The sequence below is a fragment of the Heloderma suspectum genome, chromosome 15, assembly GCF_057233095.1.
Source record: "Heloderma suspectum isolate Gila_16-S chromosome 15, 16-S_ref, whole genome shotgun sequence".
NCBI classification, from domain to species: Eukaryota; Metazoa; Chordata; class Lepidosauria; order Squamata; family Helodermatidae; genus Heloderma; species Heloderma suspectum.
The window spans coordinates 7,242,667-7,263,953 of record NC_139472.1 but is presented as its reverse complement, the minus strand read 5'-3'; the positions used below and the strand labels follow the sequence as shown (position 1 = coordinate 7,263,953).

Here is a 21,287-nt window from a genome sequence, read left to right as displayed (position 1 = left end):
GTGAGGACAGGCAGAGAGAGAGAGAGAGAGAGAGAGAGAGAGACAGACACACAGAGAGAGAGAGACAGACAGACACACACACACACACACACACACACGGAGACGTGTGCACGGGCGCATACACACACAGAAAGAGAAAGAGAAAACTCCTCTCATTTCCTGGTAGTCAGTTCCCTTATTACTTGCCTTGTTGTCAGGCAGCGGTCTTGTTCCCAGGATAAGACACGCTGTTCTCCCATTCCGAGTCAACGGCCCTCTCACCTTTCGTTTAAATGTCCCCCTTGCCGAATCCTGAGGCTGCAGGCCCATGAGGCTCTCGCCGCATCTTCCCATCCCGCACAGGCTCAGGGCCCAAAGAAAAGAGGGGCATGGCAGCGGTGGCGGGCGACCTTACCCCAGATGCATCTGCCACACTGCCGCCGCCCTCGAGCAGAGCACTGTTAGCCGTGAGATATTCTCTGGAGCTTAAAAAAAGTGCCCTCCTCGCCCCTTTCCATGGCATCTCATCCACTGGGCAGAGAAACAGAGGCCACGAGGGGGCGGCGCTCTCTGCCTCGCAGGCAGCGCAGGCTCCAGGGGTTTGAGGGCCCTTGCGCAAGACCCCCGCTCCTCCGCCTTGCTCCCGCTTGCTGGCTGGACAGGCAGAGGGCCAGGGAGGAGGCAGGCCGCGGCATCTCCTGCTGCTCCTCCTCACCACCACCGTCGCCTGGGGAAGAGCGAGAGGCAGGGGAACAAGGATGTTGCAATGGGGAAGAGGAGGAGCAGCTCCAGGGGGATCTCATCTGTGGGCCCCTACTGGGGTGTGGGCCCTTGGCGGGTGCCCAACCATGCCTATCCTTGACGCCGGCCACGTCCCCAGGAAGAATATCATGGCAAGGGGGAGACCAACCTTGCCCCATACATCGGCCAGAGAAGGAACGGCTGCGGGGAGCTTGTTTCACCCTGCCTTGCCAGAAAGAACACCTGTAAGAGCTTTGAAATGTAAGAAAAAGAGTTTGGCTTTTTTCCTCCTCCCTCCTAATCCGCTTTCCTTTTATGTTGTGTCCTTTAGCTTGTAAGCCTGAAGACAGGGACTATCTTCGAATTAGCCTTTGTGAGCTGCACTTGGAGATTTTTTTTCCCACTGAAGAGTGGTGTAAAAATGCTGCAAATTAATCAGTCATCACACTGATGTTCAAAACAGTTTACAAAAGTTGACACATGGGAAACTGGCTTATAGCCAGACCGACCATCGATCCATCCAACTCAGTATCGACTGCTCTACGCTGACTGAAATCAGCGCTCCAGACCTCTGTCTGAAACCCTGGAGAACCACTGCCAGCAAAGCGCAGACTAGCCACTCCCAACCTGGCGACTTCCAGATGTTTTGAACTACAACTCCCATCAGCCCCAGTCAGTATGGCCAATGGTCAGAGGTATGAGGGTTACAGTCCAAAGCATCTGGAGGTCCCAGATTTATGTACAAGCAGTACACATGTCTGGGAAAAGGGATTTCCGAGGTGCGTGTGACTTGCGCCGGTTATGAGGTGGCTGGGCAGCACTGGTTTTTTTTGGGTGGACTTACAAAATTGGCAGCAATCCGCACGCTCTTCCTTTGCCTGAAGACGTTTTTACTTGGGAGAACCAGAGCCCCATTATCCATGCTCACTTTCCCAAGCGGCACGCCACCGGTGCTCCGGCTGACCTTTCGCTGGGAAGTGTTCCTCCAACTCCGCGCTAATCGCCCTGGCTCGCCCGATAAAAGGAAATATGTTCTTGCTCAAAGCCTCCGGCTAATCGTGCAGTGACAATTGCAGGGCACCCTCCCAACCTTTCCACTGTAATTTTCTCACGAGAGGAATGCTCTTCTCCGGCACTCCGTCCGGACGGCCCCCCAAAGGGAGCAAGAAAGTTGCTGTCTTTTGCAACAGCAAAAATCCACAAGCTGGATTTGTGTCAGAGAAAAAGAACATTCTAGTCCACTCAGACTCTCCTGCGAAGGCGATGAGTTTTTAAATGTTGGCAAGCCAGAGAAATGCATCCTGGTATTACCATATTTTTTAAACATTTAAAGTAACACTTTAGAACAGGGGTGAGGAATTTGTGGCCTAGGGATCGTTGTTGGATTCCAGTGCCTATCAGCCCCAGCCATCATAAGCCACAGCCTGGGATGATGGAAGCTCTAGTCCTGCCTGGTGCCCTCCAGAGGTTCTGGACTACAATTCCCATCAGCTCCAGCCAGCATGGGGAGTGGTCGGGGATTCTGGGAGTTGTAGTCCAAAACATCTGGAGAGCACCATGCTGCTGAAGACTGGCTTATCACATCGTTCTCCAACCTGGAAGTCTCCAGATGTTTTGGACTACCAGTTCCAGCATTCCTGGCTGTTGGCCATGCTGGCTGAGGCTGATGAAGTCCAACACATCTGGAGGGCACCAGGATGGGGAAGAATGTAGTCCAACAACACCTGGAGGGACACCAGTGACATGCATTACGTTAATCATTCTTAGAAGCCTACCATGCAGGGTCGTTGCATTGCAGACAGCAATTCCATAGTGACCAGCTTGTCTCACAAGTTCATGGCATAGGCGAGATTTGAACTGGAGACCTCCTACTTCACAGCTCAGCCATGATGCCACAGGTAGCCAACCGAGTGCACTTCAGATGTGTCATACAGGAATTCCAGTAATCTTGACCACTGGTCATGCTGACTGAGAACTCTCGTTCAAAACATCTGGAGAACATCAGGTCACCTACTCCTGCTTTATGCAATACTGAAAGAGTTCACTGCTAAGAGAGGTTATCAGCCGGCACAAACTAAAAGGGAACCTGCTGTATTGTGTGTGTGTGTGTGTGTGTTTTAACAAAATAAGGTATCAAAGTATATAGAAAAAAAAAACGGGGCTGTTACTTTTATAATCCATCCCTCTACTATTTTATTTATTTATTTATTTAAAATCTTTCTTGGACGCCTCTCAGCACAGAAGTCCTCTCAAGCCAGCTCACAGCAACAAAACAAATACTACAGGAGCGGGAACCTCTTACAGTCCGCAGGCTGAATTCCATTTCAGAAAAGCTCTTGGGGGCCACATTCCAGCAGCAGGCAGGGCTGAAGGCAAAGGGGGTGGAGCCAAGGGCAAAAGAGGTGGGGCCAAAAATAAAGTTTTAAAAGACCAGCATATGTTAGCTAGAATCTCTTACAGCCAGTAATTAAACCTTAGGAGAGGCATGTCAAGTTTTTAGAAGAGGGGAAAAACCAGCAGAAAAGGCAGGAAACCACTACATGATTAATGATTGCGGGAAAGGGGCCACCATCTAGGGAACCCTGGTGGGCCAGATGCAAGGTTGCCCGTCCCTGCTCCGCAAGATCAAATCAATTAAACACCTTTCAGTAGTAGAAAGGTCTCCAATCAGGAAGATGAAAATACAACATAGTTCTAATACAAGTACTTTGGAGGGGAAATGCGGGTGACCATATTGGAAGAGGCATTCCCCATTCTGAGGCAAGAACACCTCCTCCAAGATGATGCCTCTTCCATGACACACAGGCCTTAGATGCTGGGAAAAAATGTGTTCCTTCTGCTTCAAAACTGGTTTTGCTCACTTGCAGATCTAATCACCGCTTAAGATACATGATTAATTAAAATGGAGACAAAATTTTAAAAGTCATCCCATGGAACCCAGAAGTGAGTTGTATGCAAATGAGGGGGCAGACCTATGCAAATACGAGCAGCCTTCATTCAACAGCTCTTACCGCTATCAGTGTGTGTGCCGGGGAACAAAAGTGGCCTTACGAATCAGACCACTGGCGTATCTATTGTCTATACCTGACGAAGGCAATCTGGTGCCCTCCAGGTGTTTTGGACTACAACTCCTATCAGCCCCAGCCAGCAGGGCCCATGGTCAGGATTTATGAGCGCAGTAGTCCAAAACAACTGGAGGTCACCTACCTCTGGATTGGTGGCAGTTCTTTAGGGCTTCAGACAGGGGTGTTTTCTGGACCTATCTGGAGATGCCAGAAATTGAACCAGAGACCTTCTGCATGGAAACCATGTGCTCTACCACGGAGCCATGGCCCTTTCCCACCAACTCAATCTGGGATGCAGCTAAGGGGGCTTCCCCTGTCCTACAAAGGCCTAGCAAAGGCCTGTACCATATGCCGGCCCTCTACTCAACCAAAATGGCAAGCACATCTGTAGCAACATTCCCTCAAGCTGCGCACACAGGAAAAGCTGCTTCCATTTTATAGCAAGTATTTTTAAACCCTTACCATTCCCGTAAGGCGAGGGAGGGAAACCTCCGGCCCATGGGCCTAAATCCGGCCGGCGGAGGCACAAAGGATCACACAAGAGAGGAGAGGACGCAATACTTACTCCCTTTAATAGTAGTCTAGTTCAATCGGTCGCTAACACTGCTCCAAATTCATGTATCATGAGCAGGAGTGGACAACTTGTGGTCTTCCAGATGTTTTGGACAACCACTTTTCACAATCCCTGACCACTGGCTATGCTGGCAGGGGGTAATGGGAGTTGTAGTCCAAAACATCTGGTGGGTACCAGATCACCTACCACTGATTCGAGAACAAGGGTGGGCAAAAAGGAGATCTCTAGATGCTTTTGGCCTTCCACTCCCTGCATTCCTGACCACTGGCCATGCCAGCAGGAGCTTCTCGGAGTTGGTATCCTGAACATCTGGAGATCTACCTTCTCCCCACCCCTGAGGTAACAAATTCCCCATTACTGAAACCCGACAGTTGTATGATCCCTCAAGCACCATGGAGCCAGGAAAGGGAGTAACAGATCCACTGAAAAATTAGCTGCCAGGATACAGTTTTTCACCCCCCCCCCCCAAAGCTATCCTAGGAGGTACTTTGGAGCAATTCTACCCAAAACGACAGCGATCCAGCAACAGGGCAACCGGATTCATGGCCCACCTCAGCCACTATGACTCACTGGGTGGCCTGTGGCAATTTATTCTCCAGATATACCACAGAGAACGGAAAACCAGCTGAAGTTTGGAAAATTCCCAGGCTCACCTAATATTTCAGAATGCTTCCTCAGGACCAGCTCTGGGCAGGATGCAGAAATCTGACACTGGCGCAGCAAAAGAGTTCACAAGGGTTGCTCTCCTCCCCAGAGGCCTACCTCACAGGGTCAGCGGGAAGGCCAGCCAGCAACACCCACGTGTACCCCAGACCCAAATCCAGCTCGCTTCTATGGCAGCAACAGCCTTGAAGAAGCCCAAAATATCTGTAGGACTGCTACGGTTTGTCCTAGTTAAAAACTACACGAAGGTTTAATTTTTTTAAAACAGTTCAACAACAGCACAACACAGCTGTTAGTTGAGGACTTTTGGAAGTTCAAATGGGAGCGAGATATGACCGCCAGGAAGCAAAAGGGCTTAACCAAGACTGGAGCATGCCCAACTGTACAGACCACCGACTCCCAGTAACCAGTGGAGAGAAAAAGAAAATTAAAAAGCTGTCCCTGTTAGCACTTCCACAGACCCTCCACTGACTCATCCTCACACCTCATACGCAGGACCAGCATTTGGACTACAGTTCTCAGCATCCCTGACCAGTGGCCATGCTGGGGCTTGTAGTCCAAAGCATTAGAGGGCTCTAGACTTGGGAAATCAAGACCCTCACTCCACTCCCTGCCTTGGCAATTTCCAAAAATATTGCACACGTGATCTCGGCACATTTTTCCTTCCAAAAACGCACACAGAGTTGAATGGGACTTACTCTCAAGTATACCTTAAAGTTCTCCTTCACAAACCATTACTAGAGGCTACGGGCAAACAACCACCACCGCCCCAAACCATCTTTCCAGACGCCCACTCCGCAAGCACATCAGGCTAACTAGACAACTGAAGGATTCATTAATCCGGAGTAAACCCTCCCCTCCGTTTACACACACACAGGCGCGCAGAATCCGAACCAAGGCACCAACCTATCTAGTTAATGGGGACGGGGGGAGAAAAGGAAAAGGCCCACAATTCACCCCGACTTGGCAAGTCCGCCTCCTGCCCGTTCTCACCTCCCGACGAATCTGGAGTAAGCCATTCCGAGGTAGATCAGCTCCTCCTCTCTCCGGACCCGGGGACAGCACAGGGCTGGCGGCCAAGGCTGCTCGCTGCAGGACGGTGGGAAAGACCCTCTTCTTCCCCCCGAACAAAAGCAGGCAGCCCACGACAGGGACCCGCGAGCAGCCGGGGCAGCCTAGCCGCGTGCAGACGAGCTCACGAGCCGGGGCGCCGCCCGCCCCGCACGGCGCCCCCCATCGTGTGCGCGGAGGAGGGAGCCGCCCGCTCTCGCGGATCAGGCCCTGCAGCGCAGCAGCGCGAGCGCCCCCCGCCAGCGCCAGCAGCCCAGCCCAGCCCCGGCCCGCCTCCCGCCCGGGCGCCAGACGGCGGCTAAAAGCCGAGCGCGCCCGATCACATGAGCCCAGCTCTCCTCCCGGCGGCCTGCCCCGCTCCGCCTCTTAAAGGGGACGCGCGCTCGGGGCCGGAGGAGGCGTGCGCGCTTACCCGCCGGTAAATGCATGGGCACCCGTGAGACTTGCCTTCTCCTCTTAAAAGGGACGCGCGATCGGGGCAGTTGCAGGGGCCGGGGCCGCCGGAGGAGGCTGCGCGCCTACCCGCGAGTAAATGTATGGGGATCCGTGAGACTTGTCTTCTCTTAAAGGGGACGCGCGATCGGGGCAGTTGCAGGGGCCGGGGCCGCCGGAGGAGGCGTGCGCGCCTACTTGCGAGTAAATACATGGTCATCCGTGAGACTTGTCTTCTCCTCTTAAAGGGGACGCGCGATCGGGGCAGTTGCGGGGGCCGGGGCCGCCGGAGGAGGCTGCGCGCCTACTCGCGAGTAAATGCATGGGCATCCGTGAGACTTGTCTTCTCCTCTTAAAGGGGACGCGCGATCGGGGCAGTTGCGGGGGCCGGGGCCGCCGGAGGAGGCTGCGCGCCTACTCGCGAGTAAATACATGGGCACCCGTGAGACTTGTCTTCTCCTCTTAAAGGGGACGCGCGATCGGGGCAGTTGCGGGGGCCGGGGTCGCCGGAGGAGGCTGCGCGCCTACTCGCGAGTAAATACATGGTCATCCGTGAGACTTGTCTTCTCCTCTTAAAGGGGACGCGCGATCGGGGCAGTTGCGGGGGCCGGGGCCGCCGGAGGAGGCTGCGCGCCTACTCGCGAGTAAATACATGGGCACCCGTGAGACTTGTCTTCTCCTCTTAAAGGGGACGCGCGATCGGGGCAGTTGCGGGGGCCGGGGTCGCCGGAGGAGGCTGCGCGCCTACTCGCGAGTAAATACATGGTCATCCGTGAGACTTGTCTTCTCCTCTTAAAGGGGACGCGCGATCGGGGCAGTTGCGGGGGCCGGGGCCGCCGGAGGAGGCTGCGCGCCTACTCGCGAGTAAATACATGGGCACCCGTGAGACTTGTCTTCTCCTCTTAAAGGGGACGCGCGATCGGGGCAGTTGCGGGGGCCGGGGTCGCCGGAGGAGGCTGCGCGCCTACTCGCGAGTAAATACATGGGCACCCGTGAGACTTGTCTTCTCCTCTTAAAGGGGACGCGCGATCGGGGCAGTTGCGGGGGCCGGGGTCGCCGGAGGAGGCTGCGCGCCTACTCGCGAGTAAATACATGGGCATCCGTGAGACTTGTCTTCTCCTCTTAAAGGGGACGCGCGATCGGGGCAGTTGCGGGGGCCGGGGCCGCCGGAGGAGGCTGCGCGCCTACTCGCGAGTAAATGCATGGGCATCCGTGAGACTTGTCTTCTCCTCTTAAAGGGGACGCGCGATCGGGGCAGTTGCGGGGGCCGGGGTCGCCGGAGGAGGTTGCGCGCCTACTCGCGAGTAAAGGTATGGGCACCCGTGAGACTTGTCTTCTCCTCTTAAAGGGGACGCGCGATCGGGGCAGTTGCGGGGGCCGGGGCCGCCGGAGGAGGCTGCGCGCCTACTCGCGAGTAAATACATGGGCATCCGTGAGACTTGTCTTCTCCTCTTAAAGGGGACGCGCGATCGGGGCAGTTGCGGGGGCCGGGGCCGCCGGAGGAGGCTGCGCGCCTACTCGCGAGTAAATGCATGGGCATCCGTGAGACTTGTCTTCTCCTCTTAAAGGGGACGCGCGATCGGGGCAGTTGCGGGGGCCGGGGTCGCCGGAGGAGGTTGCGCGCCTACTCGCGAGTAAAGGTATGGGCACCCGTGAGACTTGTCTTCTCCTCTTAAAGGGGACGCGCGATCGGGGCAGTTGCGGGGGCCGGGGCCGCCGGAGGAGGCTGCGCGCCTACTCGCGAGTAAATGCATGGGCACCCGTGAGATTTGTCTTCTCCTCTTAAAGGGGACGCGCGATCGGGGCAGTTGCAGGGGCCGCCGGAGGAGGCTGCGCGCCTACCCGCGAGTAAATGTATGGGCATCCGTGAGACTTGTCTTCTCTTAAAGGGGACGCGCGATCGGGGCAGTTGCAGGGGCCGGGGCCGCCGGAGGAGGCGTGCGCGCCTACTCGCGAGTAAATGCATGGGCATCCGTGAGACTTGTCTTCTCCTTTTAAAGGAAACATGAGATTCGGGTGGTTGCAGGGGACGGATCCAAAGGAGGCACGCACACACGTTTTTACACATGAGTCAATGCGATGGCACTCAATCCATGAGTCTTGACGTCTCCTCTTAAAGGAGAGGCGAGGTCGGGGTGATTGCAGGGGCCAGATCAGAAGGATGTACCTATGCACGCTTACCCGGTAAGCGTAAATCCTATGGAAATCAATGAGACTTGAATTCTCTTAAAATAGATGCAAGATGGGGTGGTTGCAGGGGCTAGATCCAAAGGATGTGTGCATGCACACTTACCCGGGAGTAAATCCTATGGAAAGGAATGAGGCTCTTAAAGGAGGCGTGAGATTAGGAGAAGGAAGCCCCATTGAGTTTAGCGGGACTTGCTCCCAAGTAAGGACTCATAGGATTGTACGGTAGAAAAGCGACTAGATAAGACACAGATGGTGCAATCGACGTGCATACTTACTTGGAAGTAAATGCCATTGAACTCAAGGGCACTTTACTCTCAGGGCCATTTCGAATCACACCCCTGATGCACGGGCTGCAATCCTAGTCACGTTGTTTACCTGGGAATAAACCCTATGGAAGTCATTCATCGCATCATAGAATAGTAGGGTTGGAAGGGGCCTACAAGGCCTTTGAGTCCAACCCCCAATATTTTTGTATAGTTGTAATACATAACTTACTTAGCGGTAAATTATGTATTAGAACTATATGGACACACTGCAATATGCATCCAGATGTTTTGGCTTACAGCGCCTAGCATTCATGCCCCTTGGCCATGCTGGCTGGGGAATATGGGGGATGAAGTCCAACACATCTGGAGATCTACCTTCTCCCCACCCCTGGTGTAGTCGATACAAAGCTCGATGGATCAATGACTCTGTATAAGACAGTCTCTTGTCTTCTAACTATAAAACTGTAATTATATAGGCACAAATATTGCAATCCAAATGCACATTTGCTTGGAAGCAAAGCTCGATAAAAACAGTAGGCAACGATCAGGTATCCTCGCAGTGTAATCCTATGCAGATTTACCCAGAAGTAAGCCCCACTGTGTTCAATGGGGTTAACTCCTAGGTAAGTGCATAAGGTTGGAGTCTTACAGCACAACCCTGTTTACCTAGAAGCAAGTTGCACAATGGGGCTTACACCCAGGTAATTTATTTATTTATTTATTGCATTTATATCCCGCCTTTTTTCCTCTAGCAAGGAATCCAAGGCAGCTTACATTCTCCTCCTCCTCCTCTTCCTCCTCCTCTCCATTTTATCCTCACAAACAACAACCCTGTGAGGTAGGTTGGGCTGAGAGTCTGTGACTGGCCCAAAGCCACCCAGTGAGCTTCCATGACTGAGCGGGGACTAGAACCCGGATCTCCCAGCTCCCAGTCCAGCACTCTCACCACTACGCCACGCTGGCTGGTAAGAGCGTGTGGGATTGCAGACGAAGAACCGCAAGGGTCTTCTCATCTAAGTGTGCTCAAAATGCTGTCCTTACTTAGCTTACGTATGTTTTACTCAGAAGTTAAGTCCTTTTAATTTAAGTTAAATTCTGTGAACTTTTGGCTCCTTCTTGGGAGTTTCCCGAGGCATCTGTCTGGCTGCCGAGTGCTGTACAAAATGGGCCTTGATCCAATCAAGCTAGACCAGGGCTGTTGAACATCCCGAATCCACTTTTGGAGATGCTCTTGGGGGCCGCATTCCAGAGGTTTTATATCCCACCTTTCCTCCCAAGTGCCCAAGGCAGCATACGTGATCCTCCTCCTCTCCATTTCATCCTCACAACAACCCTGTGAGGTAGGTGAGGCTGAGAATTAGCAACTGGCCCACAGTCACCCAGTGAGTTTCATGGCTGAGTGGGGACTTGAACCCAGGTCTCCCCACTCCCGGTCCAGCACTCCAACCACAACACCGCTCTTACTGCCATTAACCAAACCCTAGGAGAGGTGTTTCAACCTTCTGGAATGGGGAAAAAAACCACTCAAAAGCCAGGAAACCATAAAGCAATTTAGGGTCTGGGGGCGTGGCCTGGGGAAGGGCGGGGCCTTCTGAGAAACACTAGTTCTGCACCCCTGAGCTAAACAAATTTTATTTTCAGAGTCTGTGTGTGTGTGTGTGTTTTTTCTAGCAAATGTCAGGCTGAAAGTAACACCAACTCCTAAAACAGGATGCCGTGTTTTGAGTCTAACAGGATCTCGCCTCCTCAGCGGCTTGTCTTCTCGGCTAAGGGTACCATTTTGGTTAAGAACCATTATTTACACAATGGCAGTGATGTAGGTGAAAAAAAAGTGAGGGAACAAGCAGGGGATGCAACAGACAAGAAAACAGTCGAGTGTAATTGCACACCACCTTGACATACGTTTGCAGCATTACACCTAGTAATTACACCAACTTTATACAATTTTGATTGTCAGCTGAGTGTATCGACATCGTGCACAAGCGTAGTAAAAAAAACAGCAGCAAGCATTTGACTCTCCATCAAGGTAGCCATGCTTGGAAACCCTACACAAAGGAAGCCATTTCCACAAGATCCAATGCATCAGGGCACGGTTGCTGTAATAAACGATATAGCTAGCAGCATCTTTGCTCAGAGGCACTTGGACATTAGGTCTGTTTTTAAAAATGGAACCCGTTTCCTTTGCCTAAAGAAGAAACTGTGCATCTGAAATAGGAGCACAAGTCTGTCTTTTTGAAAATGCAATTGATTCTTGGGTAAAGCACTTTGCATGTGCTTGGGGAACACGAGCAGTACCATTATGCTGAGTCTATTTATCCTAGTAATGTCTGCTACGAGGGTGGCTCTCAAGGCAGAGGTCTTTGTTATCACATCACCGTGCTACCCGATTCTTTTAAGGATTAAGTGTAGCATGCATATAGACCAATCATTTTAGTTGTTAGATGTGTTCACAAAATTTCCTGAGCTTTCGTGGGTTACAATCCATTTCCTCAAATGCTATAAGTGGAATTGGAGGTGTTGAGTCAAAAAGTAAGTTAAACAGGTAGCTCTGCATTCTATTCTCTTAAAGCAACAGCTACTGACAGCAAAATGCACTGGGGGTGCAATCCTATGCATGTTGAGACAGAAAAAGAGTCCTACAACTCCCAGCATTCCCCAGCCAGCATGGCTAGCTGTGTAATGCTGGGAGGCGTAGAATTCTTTTTCTGTGTAAACATGCATAGGATTGTGCCATAACAGTCTTTATAATGTGCATAGACACCCTAGTCACTACTGAGTCCCTGATTAACACAATCAAATTTCCTTATCATCCCTTGTTCTGCAATCTCACATCCCAAGCGAGTCCTGATTTCAATTTATTTAGAACGGATTCTTTTAGTAGGACAAGTCAGGGATCGAATTTGGGAGCTTCTGCATGCAAAGCATACGCACTGAGATACATGCCCCTCACTAAATCAGACCCTCTCCAAGAGCTAGCCACTTGGCAAACCCATATTGGGCTGCAGCATGTAAGAGGAGATTGTCTGCCAACCCCCCCCCCCCGCCCACCAGTCCAAACACACATTCTAAGCAAGAGCAGAAAAACCATTGATAGCCTGCAGACAGGAAATCTGCTGACTCGTAAGGACAGGGGCATATTTTTGTTGGGCTCCGAGGAAGGTGCAGGGTTGTTGACACGTTCCAGCCATTTGGGATTCCCTGCACAAGAAAGCACATGGCCAGATTTTGGAGTTTGGGCATGCACCATTCCAAATGCCGGGAGCTGCCAGGCATCACTTTCAAAGGCCTACGCACGTCGGGGATTGAGAATTCCTCCCGCTGCATGAGTACAGAGGCCTACGCTCCGTAGGTAAGGATGTTGTGCCCCATGGCTAGGCCAGGGGTGTTGAACCTCTTTCCGTCTGAGGGCCAAATTCCATTTCAGAGAAGCTCATGTGCTGCATTCCAGGGGTGGGTAGAGCCACAGGCAAATGGGATGAGGCCAAAATTACGAAAAATGCCAGTATTTTTTAGCTTAAAGCTCTTGTTGTCAGTAACTAAGGGTTAGGAGAGGCATTTCAGACATTTAGAATGGGGGGAGGGAGGCGGAAAAGGTGGGAAACCATCCAATGATGGGTGGTTGGAAGAAAGGGGGTGGGGCCTGGGAAAGTATAATTAATTAATTAATACATAAGTAAAGTGGGGGTGTCCTTCCAGGGACATTCGGGCAATTAAGACCCATTAGCTTTACCAAAGCCCTGATCCTCGTGGAGATGAAAACTGCTAGAACTGGTTTGTTGAGATGGATCAACATGGCTGCCTGCAATTTCAGCCTCTCCTTGGGGGGCGTGGCTATGGAGACTTTCACGATGAGCATCTGCACTTCAAAAGTTACCACCACCCCACGGTCTGCTAGCATTCCCCGCAGGATCGATCAACTCTTCTACCAAACTATCGGGTGCTCCGAGAGCTCTATGGCAAATGAAGAAAACTAAACAGCATCACGCACATACACACAGATCTGCTACAATGCAAGGCATCCACACAGGTTGAAGTGATCTCATTTTCTGCAGTGAAAACACTTTTCTGCTTGACTGTTGTATATAATGGGGTGGGGGTTAAGGAGAAAAGAGTTGGGTGTGTTCCTACCCTCCCCAAGATCTCAGTGCAGCACCTCTCTTGAACCTATCTGGCCACTGCAGGTAGGTTACTCCTCCGACGGATGGACGCAAGGGAGGGGGCCTTCTTGGTGGTGGCCCCCTGATTATGGAACCCTCTCCTCACTGAGATCTGCCTTGTGCCAACATTGTCATCTTTTTGGCACCAGGTTAAGACTTTCCTCTGCTCCCAGGTATTTGACGGCATACGATGGGGCATTTATGTCCGGGTCTCTCGTCGTAACTGGGTTTTTTGAGCTGTTCTAAATGTTGTATGTAAAATATTTTGTATTATTTTTTATTATCTTGTATTTGTGGGTTTGTAATTTTTGGGAGCCACCCGGAGAGCTTTGGCTCTTGGCTGGTATAGAAATGAAATAAACTGATGAATGAGTGTTGCAGCCACTCTGTGTCCCGCTCTTAAGGGTTTCCTCGAGCAGCGCCATCTGGTGACCACAAATGGCACCAAAGCTGCCCAGCCGTCCTGTTCTAGGGGACAAAAATTGCTCCAAACACCATCAAAGTCCTGTTTCGTGTGTGTGTGTGTGTGAGAGAGAGAGAGGGAGAGATGTGTTCTTTTGCAGCGCACTTGGGTGTAATTTCAGAGAGGGCGGATGTGGCATGCTGACCCTGTGGGCTGCGAAGCCTCGGCTCGGGCTGTCAGTTGCAGAGATAAGAAAGTGCGTGAGAAGGCCGGACGGAAGAGTCCCTGGACTCCGATATCCGAAAGAAGAAAAAACACTGTCTGTTCGGTCCAGTCCTTCCTGGGACGCTATCTCAGAACAGCTGGGATTCCTCTAACCTTCACAATTGTTTGACCAGCTGACGGCGGTGGGGGAATACACCGACAGAGAGACACAAACAAGCACACAGAGACACAGAAGCACACGGCGAGGCACAGACAGATACAGACACACACAGACAGGCACATCCAGCTAGACAGAGATGCAGAAACACACCAACAGAGAGACCAGAACACACACACACACAAAGACAGACGCAGACACAGCGACAGAAAGACACAAGCAAACACAAAGGGACATCGAAGCACACCGAGAGAGACACAGACAGATACAGACACACAAAGACAGATACAGACAGGCAGGGACACACCAACAGAGGCCCAGACAGACCTTTTTGTGCCAGGTCAAGACTGCCCTCTACTCCAGGATTGCAGAACCTCAGACCTGGGGCCAAATCTGGCATACCTGGGATGCTAATCGTGTCCTCCGGGGTTCTCTAGAGGACCATGCTTCCTTCCCTGGCCCCACCCGCTTTCCCCCAACCACCGATTGCTTGGTGTTTTCCTGACTTTTGTGAAGTTTTTTCCCCATTCTAAAAGGTGGAAAAGACTCTCCTAAGGCTGAGTTACTGGTAGGAAGAGATTTAAGCTACAACCTGCTGGAATTTTTGCCCCTGCCTGTTTTGCCTTTAGCCCCTCCCACCCCCAGAATGAGGCCCCTGAGAGCTTCTCTGAAATGGAATGCGGCCCCCAAGCTGAAATTGGTTCTGCAGCCCTCCTCTAATCATAGAATCATAGCATAGTGGGATGCTATGGATGCAGTAGGATGCATAGCATAGATAGAATAACAGAATCCAACATAGTAGGGTTGGAAGGGGCCTTCAAGGCCATCGAGTCCAAGCCCCTGCTCAATGCAGGAATCCAAGTCAGAGCATCCCTGACAGGTGGCTGTCCAGCCTCGTCTTGAACGCCTCCAGTGTGGGAGAGCCCACCGCCTCCCTAGGTCATTGGTTCCATACTCCTAGGCATTTGATGGCATATGACAGGGGATTAACGTCAGCAGTTTTGTTGGGTCCTGGTGCTTTATTGTTCATTGTTTTCGGCTGCTTTAAAAGGTTTTCCATCTTTCTGCACATTAAATACTTTATATTCAGATTTTATCATGTTGTGGTTGGGGTTTCAATTTTATCTGCCCTGCCCAGGGAGCTTTGGCAATCAGGCAGCATAGAAATGACAGGAACGAATTGCAGGAAAGGAATGAACGGCCGGGCAGACAAATGCAGGCTCTCTGCTGCTCTCTCAACCAGCCAGATTTCGGAAGGACTTCACAGTCTCCTGGGCGAAGGAAGAAGATACCTCTGAAAGGAGGTGGCGTTGGTGCTGGAACTGGGAGGAAAGGTGATGCACTGAAGAAAGCGGGTGGGGAGAAAGAAAGTGCCGACGCGCAAGAGATTTTCGAGGGAGGCTCCTCTCAAAAGGAGCGATTCGTCAAGGGAAACGCCAGGCCGGCTCCCGATGCAAAGGGCAAGATCGTGTGGCTCACGGCACTGCTGGAGCTCCCCGGCGATACAGCTGCAATGCTGCTGGGGAAATCTGCCAGCTCTCTGCAGGAGGAGGAAAAACTGGAGTGAGCTGGTTCCAGTTAAACTACAAACACACACAGACACTGTTGAGTGACTTTTTGGAACTGCCTGGATTCCTACTGCTGAGAGATGCTTCGGATCCTCGCTCAAGATGCTAGGATTTGGTCCACACTCAGTGGAATCAAGAGGCCCAGGCCAGGCAAAATTAAGTCCCTCTTCACTCGATTCGTGTATGGCCTGAGAGCTGATCCTAAAGCTGCCGGTGGGCAAATCCAGCTTACTTGGAGTCCCAATCTGGCCTTCGGGGTCTCACAGATGAGCCACAGGAAAGGGACGAGGCCCTCTACCTCCCTTACTCCAACCCCCAATCGTTTGGTGGTTTCTGTCAGGTTCCTTCGTCCTCCCCCTTCGCCATCCACACACTCCAGGAAACAAAGCTTCAGGCCAAAACGGCTGGCTTTATTAGCAAACCACTCGCTTCTTTACAAATGCAGATTCTAGGAAACTCTCAGACTGCACAGAACTAGCTCATCCACACATCTACAAATATCAGTGGAGGAGATGAAGTGGAAGTGAGAGAAGTTGCCAGCAGTCTGGGCATGAACTTCTCTGCCAGACTAGCTTTGCGGGGATGCCCCTCCCTTGGGGCGGCTCCCTCCTACGTTGGCTTCCACGAGTGGCCCACCGGGCGGAGCGTCTGAGCCCCGCCACTAACTTTTCCCGCTTCGCTCTGCCACGGACCCTGGCGTCCTTCCAGTCACACGCCTCCTCCTCCCCTGAAACTTAAGTTCTCGTGGTGGAGGAATGGGGGAGCTGCTCAGGCTGGGCCATCTGTGCATCAAGGTGTTGGGAAGAAAGTCTCACCATATCTGGGCTCACCAGGGAGGTGCCTCCCTCTGTTCTCGCTGTTCCCATTCTGATTCCAAATCTGAGCTGCCAGACATCTCCACACGCTCAGTCATTCCTGAGAGCTTCCTGGCTTCTGTGCCGTTTTCTCCCCATTCTGAACGGTTGAATTGCCCCTCTTGAAGCTTAGTTGCTGGCAGAAAGAGCTTCCAGCTAAAATAGGCTGGAAATTCTTTGGAATCTGGGCCCTGTCCACCACTGGAATGCAGCCCCCAAGAGCTTCTCCGAGATGGAATCTGGCCCTCTGGCTGAAAGGCTTCAGCACCCCTGACTTAAGGGATTCATCGTCCCAAGCTGTGACAATGGCTGTCAGTAAAGGGGGATCACACCAATCCCTGGGGAGTCTATCAATAGGTATTAACCAAATGGAACCTCTATGGTCATAGGCAGTCTATCTTGAAATACTTAATGTTGGCAACAGATGACTGGGGAAGGGTGTTACCTTCCTCCTCATCCAAGGAGCAAAGCGAACTGAGCTGGAATGGCTTTACTCCATCCATCCAGGGAATCCCCTCTCCAATTGGAAGCAGCACACAGGGGAATCCCCAGTGTGGTCTCTGATCTGTGATTGAAGATAATCACAGGGATTCCTATCACTGCCTCCGCCCTATACCCCGGTTGCTTCCAGGGGACGGGATGTGTGGAGGAAGCCGAAGCCTATGCAGGCCAGATAGGAAACCTCCGTGGGCCGCATTAGGCCTGTGGGCCAAAGGTTCCCCATCCCAGCTCTATCCACTAACCCAGGAGTCAAGCCCCATCGAACTCAGTGGGACTTAGTTCTGAGTAGACAATACACTATCAAGTGCTGTCCATGCCAGAAATCTGGCCCGCCGCATGCAGCCCTGAACCCGCGCCAGAAAGTATCAACACTCAAGAACCAACTCACACATGGTCAGGGATGATGGGAGTAGTAGTCCAAACCACTGGGAGGAGCACCAGGTCACCTAACCCTGCTATAAGAGATTGCATTATTTCTTTTCCTTCAGGCAAAAGAAAGCCAAAATATACATACAGACAGCAAAGACACTTTTCTGCTCAGTGCAAGCGTAAAAGGCTTTATTTTGCAAATTGTCACTTTATTTTTATATTATATATTATAAAAATATTTATAATTTTTAAAAACCCAATTTCCAGTGTGTTTCTTACCCCCCCCCCAAGACATACAAAACACCAGCCATCGATTTGTCCATGGAAATGTGGACAGCGTCTTCTTTCAGTTTAGAAGCATCAGGAGAATTCAAAGCCACAGCGGGCCGGCTGTACAAAGGGGGGGAGCGTCTGTCCATCCGCTGCACAGTTGGGTGGCATTTCTTGAAGGCACATCTTAGTATACGTTGGCAGTTAATTCCCAAACTCTGCTCTACACAAGTTAAATTAAAGGGGGGACCCAAAAAGGTCCCTTCAGAGGAACTGGCCTATGCACGTCTAGAATCCTAGGATAGTAGGGTTGGAAGGGGCCTACAAGGCCATCGAGTCCAACCCCCTGCTCAATGCAGGAATCCAAGTCAGAGCATCCCTGACAGATGTCTGTCCAGCCTCGTCTTGAACGCCTCCAGTGTGGGAGAGCCCACCGCCTCCCTAGGTAATTGGTTCCATTGTCGTATTGCTCTAACAGTCAGGAAGTTTTTCCTGATGTTCAGCCGGAATCTGGCTTCCTGTAACTTGAGCCCATGATTCCGTGTCCTGCAGTCTGGGATGATCAAGAAGAGATCCTGGCCTTCCTCTCTGTGACAACCTTTCAAGTCTCTGCACGATCAACTGCTCCGGAAGGGGGAAAGGGTGAGCGGCCTCTGTTGGGGGTGGGCATTTCATGCTGGCAGGGGCTTCCGCGAGTTGAAGCCCCAAACATCTGCAGATCTATCTGCTGCCAAGCCCTCATCTGGGGTACACAAGTCATGCAGATGTGGGCAGTTTTACAGGAAGATCAACAGCAGGCTGGCATGCCTGTCCTCCGTTTACTGATCTGCTCATTGAGGAACCCCCGAGAAGCTGCCAAGGAACCACAGGGTGGAATGAAGCACACTCCGAAAGTCACTTTTTCTACGATTTCGAAAGCCGCGTGCTTTACTCTGCACGAAAGAATCACCTAATAAAGTCAAATAAACTTTCAGGCCACCCAAGCCTGTGCAATAGCACCACCTTGTGGCAGAGTTTAGCTTTCCTCTCTTTCACTATTCTATTCCAGATTCAAGGAGCGAACGCTCATGCTAAAAGTGCAATCCAGTGCAGACTCTGGGGCTCATCTAAGCTTCCTGAAAACCAGAAGGCCTTGTTGGATCAGGGCGCAAGTCCTACTTTCCTGGGAGTAAGCCCTGTTGGACTGAACAAGACTTCTTTCCAAATATTCATGCAAAAAAAGGTCAGGCTGCGGAGGGTTTGGGGATGGCTGGTATTTTAACGCCCCTCACGCAATGTGCAGCAAGATCTCAGAAGCCAGTGGATGTCTTGCAGCAGACCCAGGCTATGCAAAACAATTCTGCTCAATTTGCATAATTTATTCAGAAGGTGGGCAGTTGGCGTTTCCCCCCAGTGCAGAATATAATGGGTAGCATCCAATGTTAGTCCTACATAGAGTAGATCTAGTGAAATGAATGAGATTGAAGTCAGTTGTAACTTCAGTTCCATTCATTTTAATGGGTCTACTGTATGTAGGACTAACGCTGGATACTATCCATAGACACAAAGGCGTGACCCAGCAGTGCTTGCCTGCTGCCCAGATGTTTTGGCCCACAACTCCCAGCATTCTCACCGTTGGCCAGTCTGGCTGGGAATGATAGAAGTTGCAATTCAACACATCTAGTGGGCACCAAGGGTAAGATCCAATGTTACTCCTACTTTGAGTAGACCCACTGAAATAACTAGATCTTAAGTTAGTCATCACTAACTTGTTCCATTCATTTCAATGGGTCTACTCTAAGTTGGACTAACACTGGATAATACCCCAGGTTACAAAATGTCAACCTAGGGTGTTTCCGCTAAGTAAGGTCATTTTATAATCCCCCTTCCCTTCTCGAGTAGACGGGAAAGCAAGGCACACAGCGGTGAAGTAACCTGACCATGGCAGAAGGAGGAGCTGAGAAATGTGTCTCAGCACTTGAACTCCTCACTCGCAAGCTCCAAGGCCACAGAATTCACAGCCACAAGATGTAGCGATGGCCGCCGGCTTAGATGGCTTTATAGAAGGGGGAAAAAAGGTTAGGCAAATCCGTGGGACTATTCACGGGGATAGCCTGATCAAAGACTATTAGCCAGAACAGCTGCATGGAGCCTACCTCCAAGTACAGAGGCAGTGTACCCCTGAAGAACATGTTAAGGGCAAACAAGGGGCCCTGTTTGTATATTTCCGGGACGGTGGAGACACTTGGCTGGTTGTAGTTAGAAGCTGAATGTTTGACTAGACTGGGGTAGGCCATGGTTCCTTCCAAACGTTTTGTAGAACAACTCCCACAAGCCCTTGTCAGCATGGTCAATGGTTAGGGATTACGTGGTTCAAAACATCCAGGAAGCACCCCGGTGGCTGTCCCTAGAATAGACAGACTTTGGTCTGATCCAGAAAGAAAAACACACACACACATCATACACTCTTGTCATTAACAGTCAGTTGATTTTCAGCAGCTGCAGTTTCGGGAACTCTGCTGCAGGGATGGACAGACGAGGAAGAGCAGCAGCGAATCCCCACGGATCATCCCAGTAAAGCTTCGTAGTCCACGTACCACGCAATCTGGCCGGAGCTGGGGTTAACCCCTGAAATCGGCCATTTCTTGGGTTCGTGCCCCACCCTGCTGACCACCGTCACGATGTCGTGTTTCCCCTTCCCCATCACCAGCACCGACACCCGCCTGGCTTTGTTGATGAGAGGTAAGGCGAGGGTCATGCGCTGGTGAGGTTTGATGGGGCTCTCGGTGAACACCACCTCCTGGGTCCCCTCCAGGCCAGCAGGGGAGTGCGGAAAAAGGGACGCCGTGTGCCCATCGCTGCCCAAGCCCAGCAGCACCAGGTCGAAGCTGGCATTGGCCACCAGGGCGGCGATCTCATTGGCATACAGCTCCGGCCCCTTGTCCTCCTCCACGCACAGCCGCCGGTTGAGGTGGACCGGCATGGGGTGGACGTTGAAGAAGGGGACCCGGACATGACGGATCAGATGCTCATACAGGTTGCCAAAATTGGACTCCGGGTCGGTGAGGGGGACACAGCGCTCATCCACCAGCCACACATGCGTCTGCCTCCAGGGGAAACCGTAGTGGTGCATAGCCAGCTGCCTGAACAGAGCCAGGGGGCTCGACCCGCCCGAAAATGCCATGTGGAATTCCCCGGACCTCCCGATGGCACTCGTGGCAGCTGCTTCTATGTCTGATGCCAGCCGGCTGATGAGCTCCTCTGACCAAGCGGTAATCAGCTGGCTTTGCCGAAATCTGGACTGGATGGTCTTGTATTTCTCCGGCATTTGCTCGTCCCTGGCATCCATCAGCTCGATGGTCTCTTTCACCACGAAGGACACCTCTCTGCCCGCCATCTCAAAATCCAGGAGGTGCTCGTTTTCTCGACCCCCAGGATACAAACGGGGCACCTCGCTAGCCAAGCTGTCGAGCAATGGGCTCCAAAAACCCCAAGACGCCAGCAGGTTCTCCGTGGTGATGAAGGAGTCTTTCTTGCTGTGGTAGATCCTGTCGAAAGGAAGGGACGAGAATTGTGTTTCAGTTCGCAAATCACTTGAAAACACCCCGTTCGCAACCCCAAACACGAATGTGAACATGTTCTCCAGATACGACTGCAAATTCCCAAACTTGCGTCTGGAAAATGTGCACTTTAAAAAATGCGCACTTTAAAAAACGCACATAAGAAATGTATTTTAGAAATGCACACTTTAAAAAATGCATACTTTATAGTTGGTTTTTTAAGATGCATACTTTATAGTGTGGATTTTTTAAAGTGCATTTTT

General features: G+C 51.6%; 2 protein-coding genes across 7 annotated transcripts in view; both read right to left on the bottom strand.

The window, feature by feature from the left end:
• The window catches only part of SPSB1 (splA/ryanodine receptor domain and SOCS box containing 1), a 50,272-nt gene extending 43,908 nt beyond the window's left edge, over positions 1-6,364 (bottom strand). For both annotated transcript variants that reach the window (XM_084821796.1, XM_084821794.1), the window contains exon 1: positions 6,016-6,364. The gene's annotated coding sequence lies outside the window, so the exon portion shown is untranslated. The remainder of the gene's footprint in view (positions 1-6,015) is intronic.
• Positions 6,365-15,887: 9,523 nt separating this feature from the next.
• The window catches only part of H6PD (hexose-6-phosphate dehydrogenase/glucose 1-dehydrogenase), a 23,045-nt gene continuing 17,645 nt past the window's right edge, over positions 15,888-21,287 (bottom strand). For all 5 annotated transcript variants that reach the window (XM_084822355.1, XM_084822354.1, XM_084822356.1 and 2 more), the window contains one exon: positions 15,888-21,012. In XM_084822355.1, the coding sequence (XP_084678481.1) occupies positions 20,031-21,012 (982 nt within the window). In that variant the 3' untranslated portion in view covers positions 15,888-20,030. The remainder of the gene's footprint in view (positions 21,013-21,287) is intronic.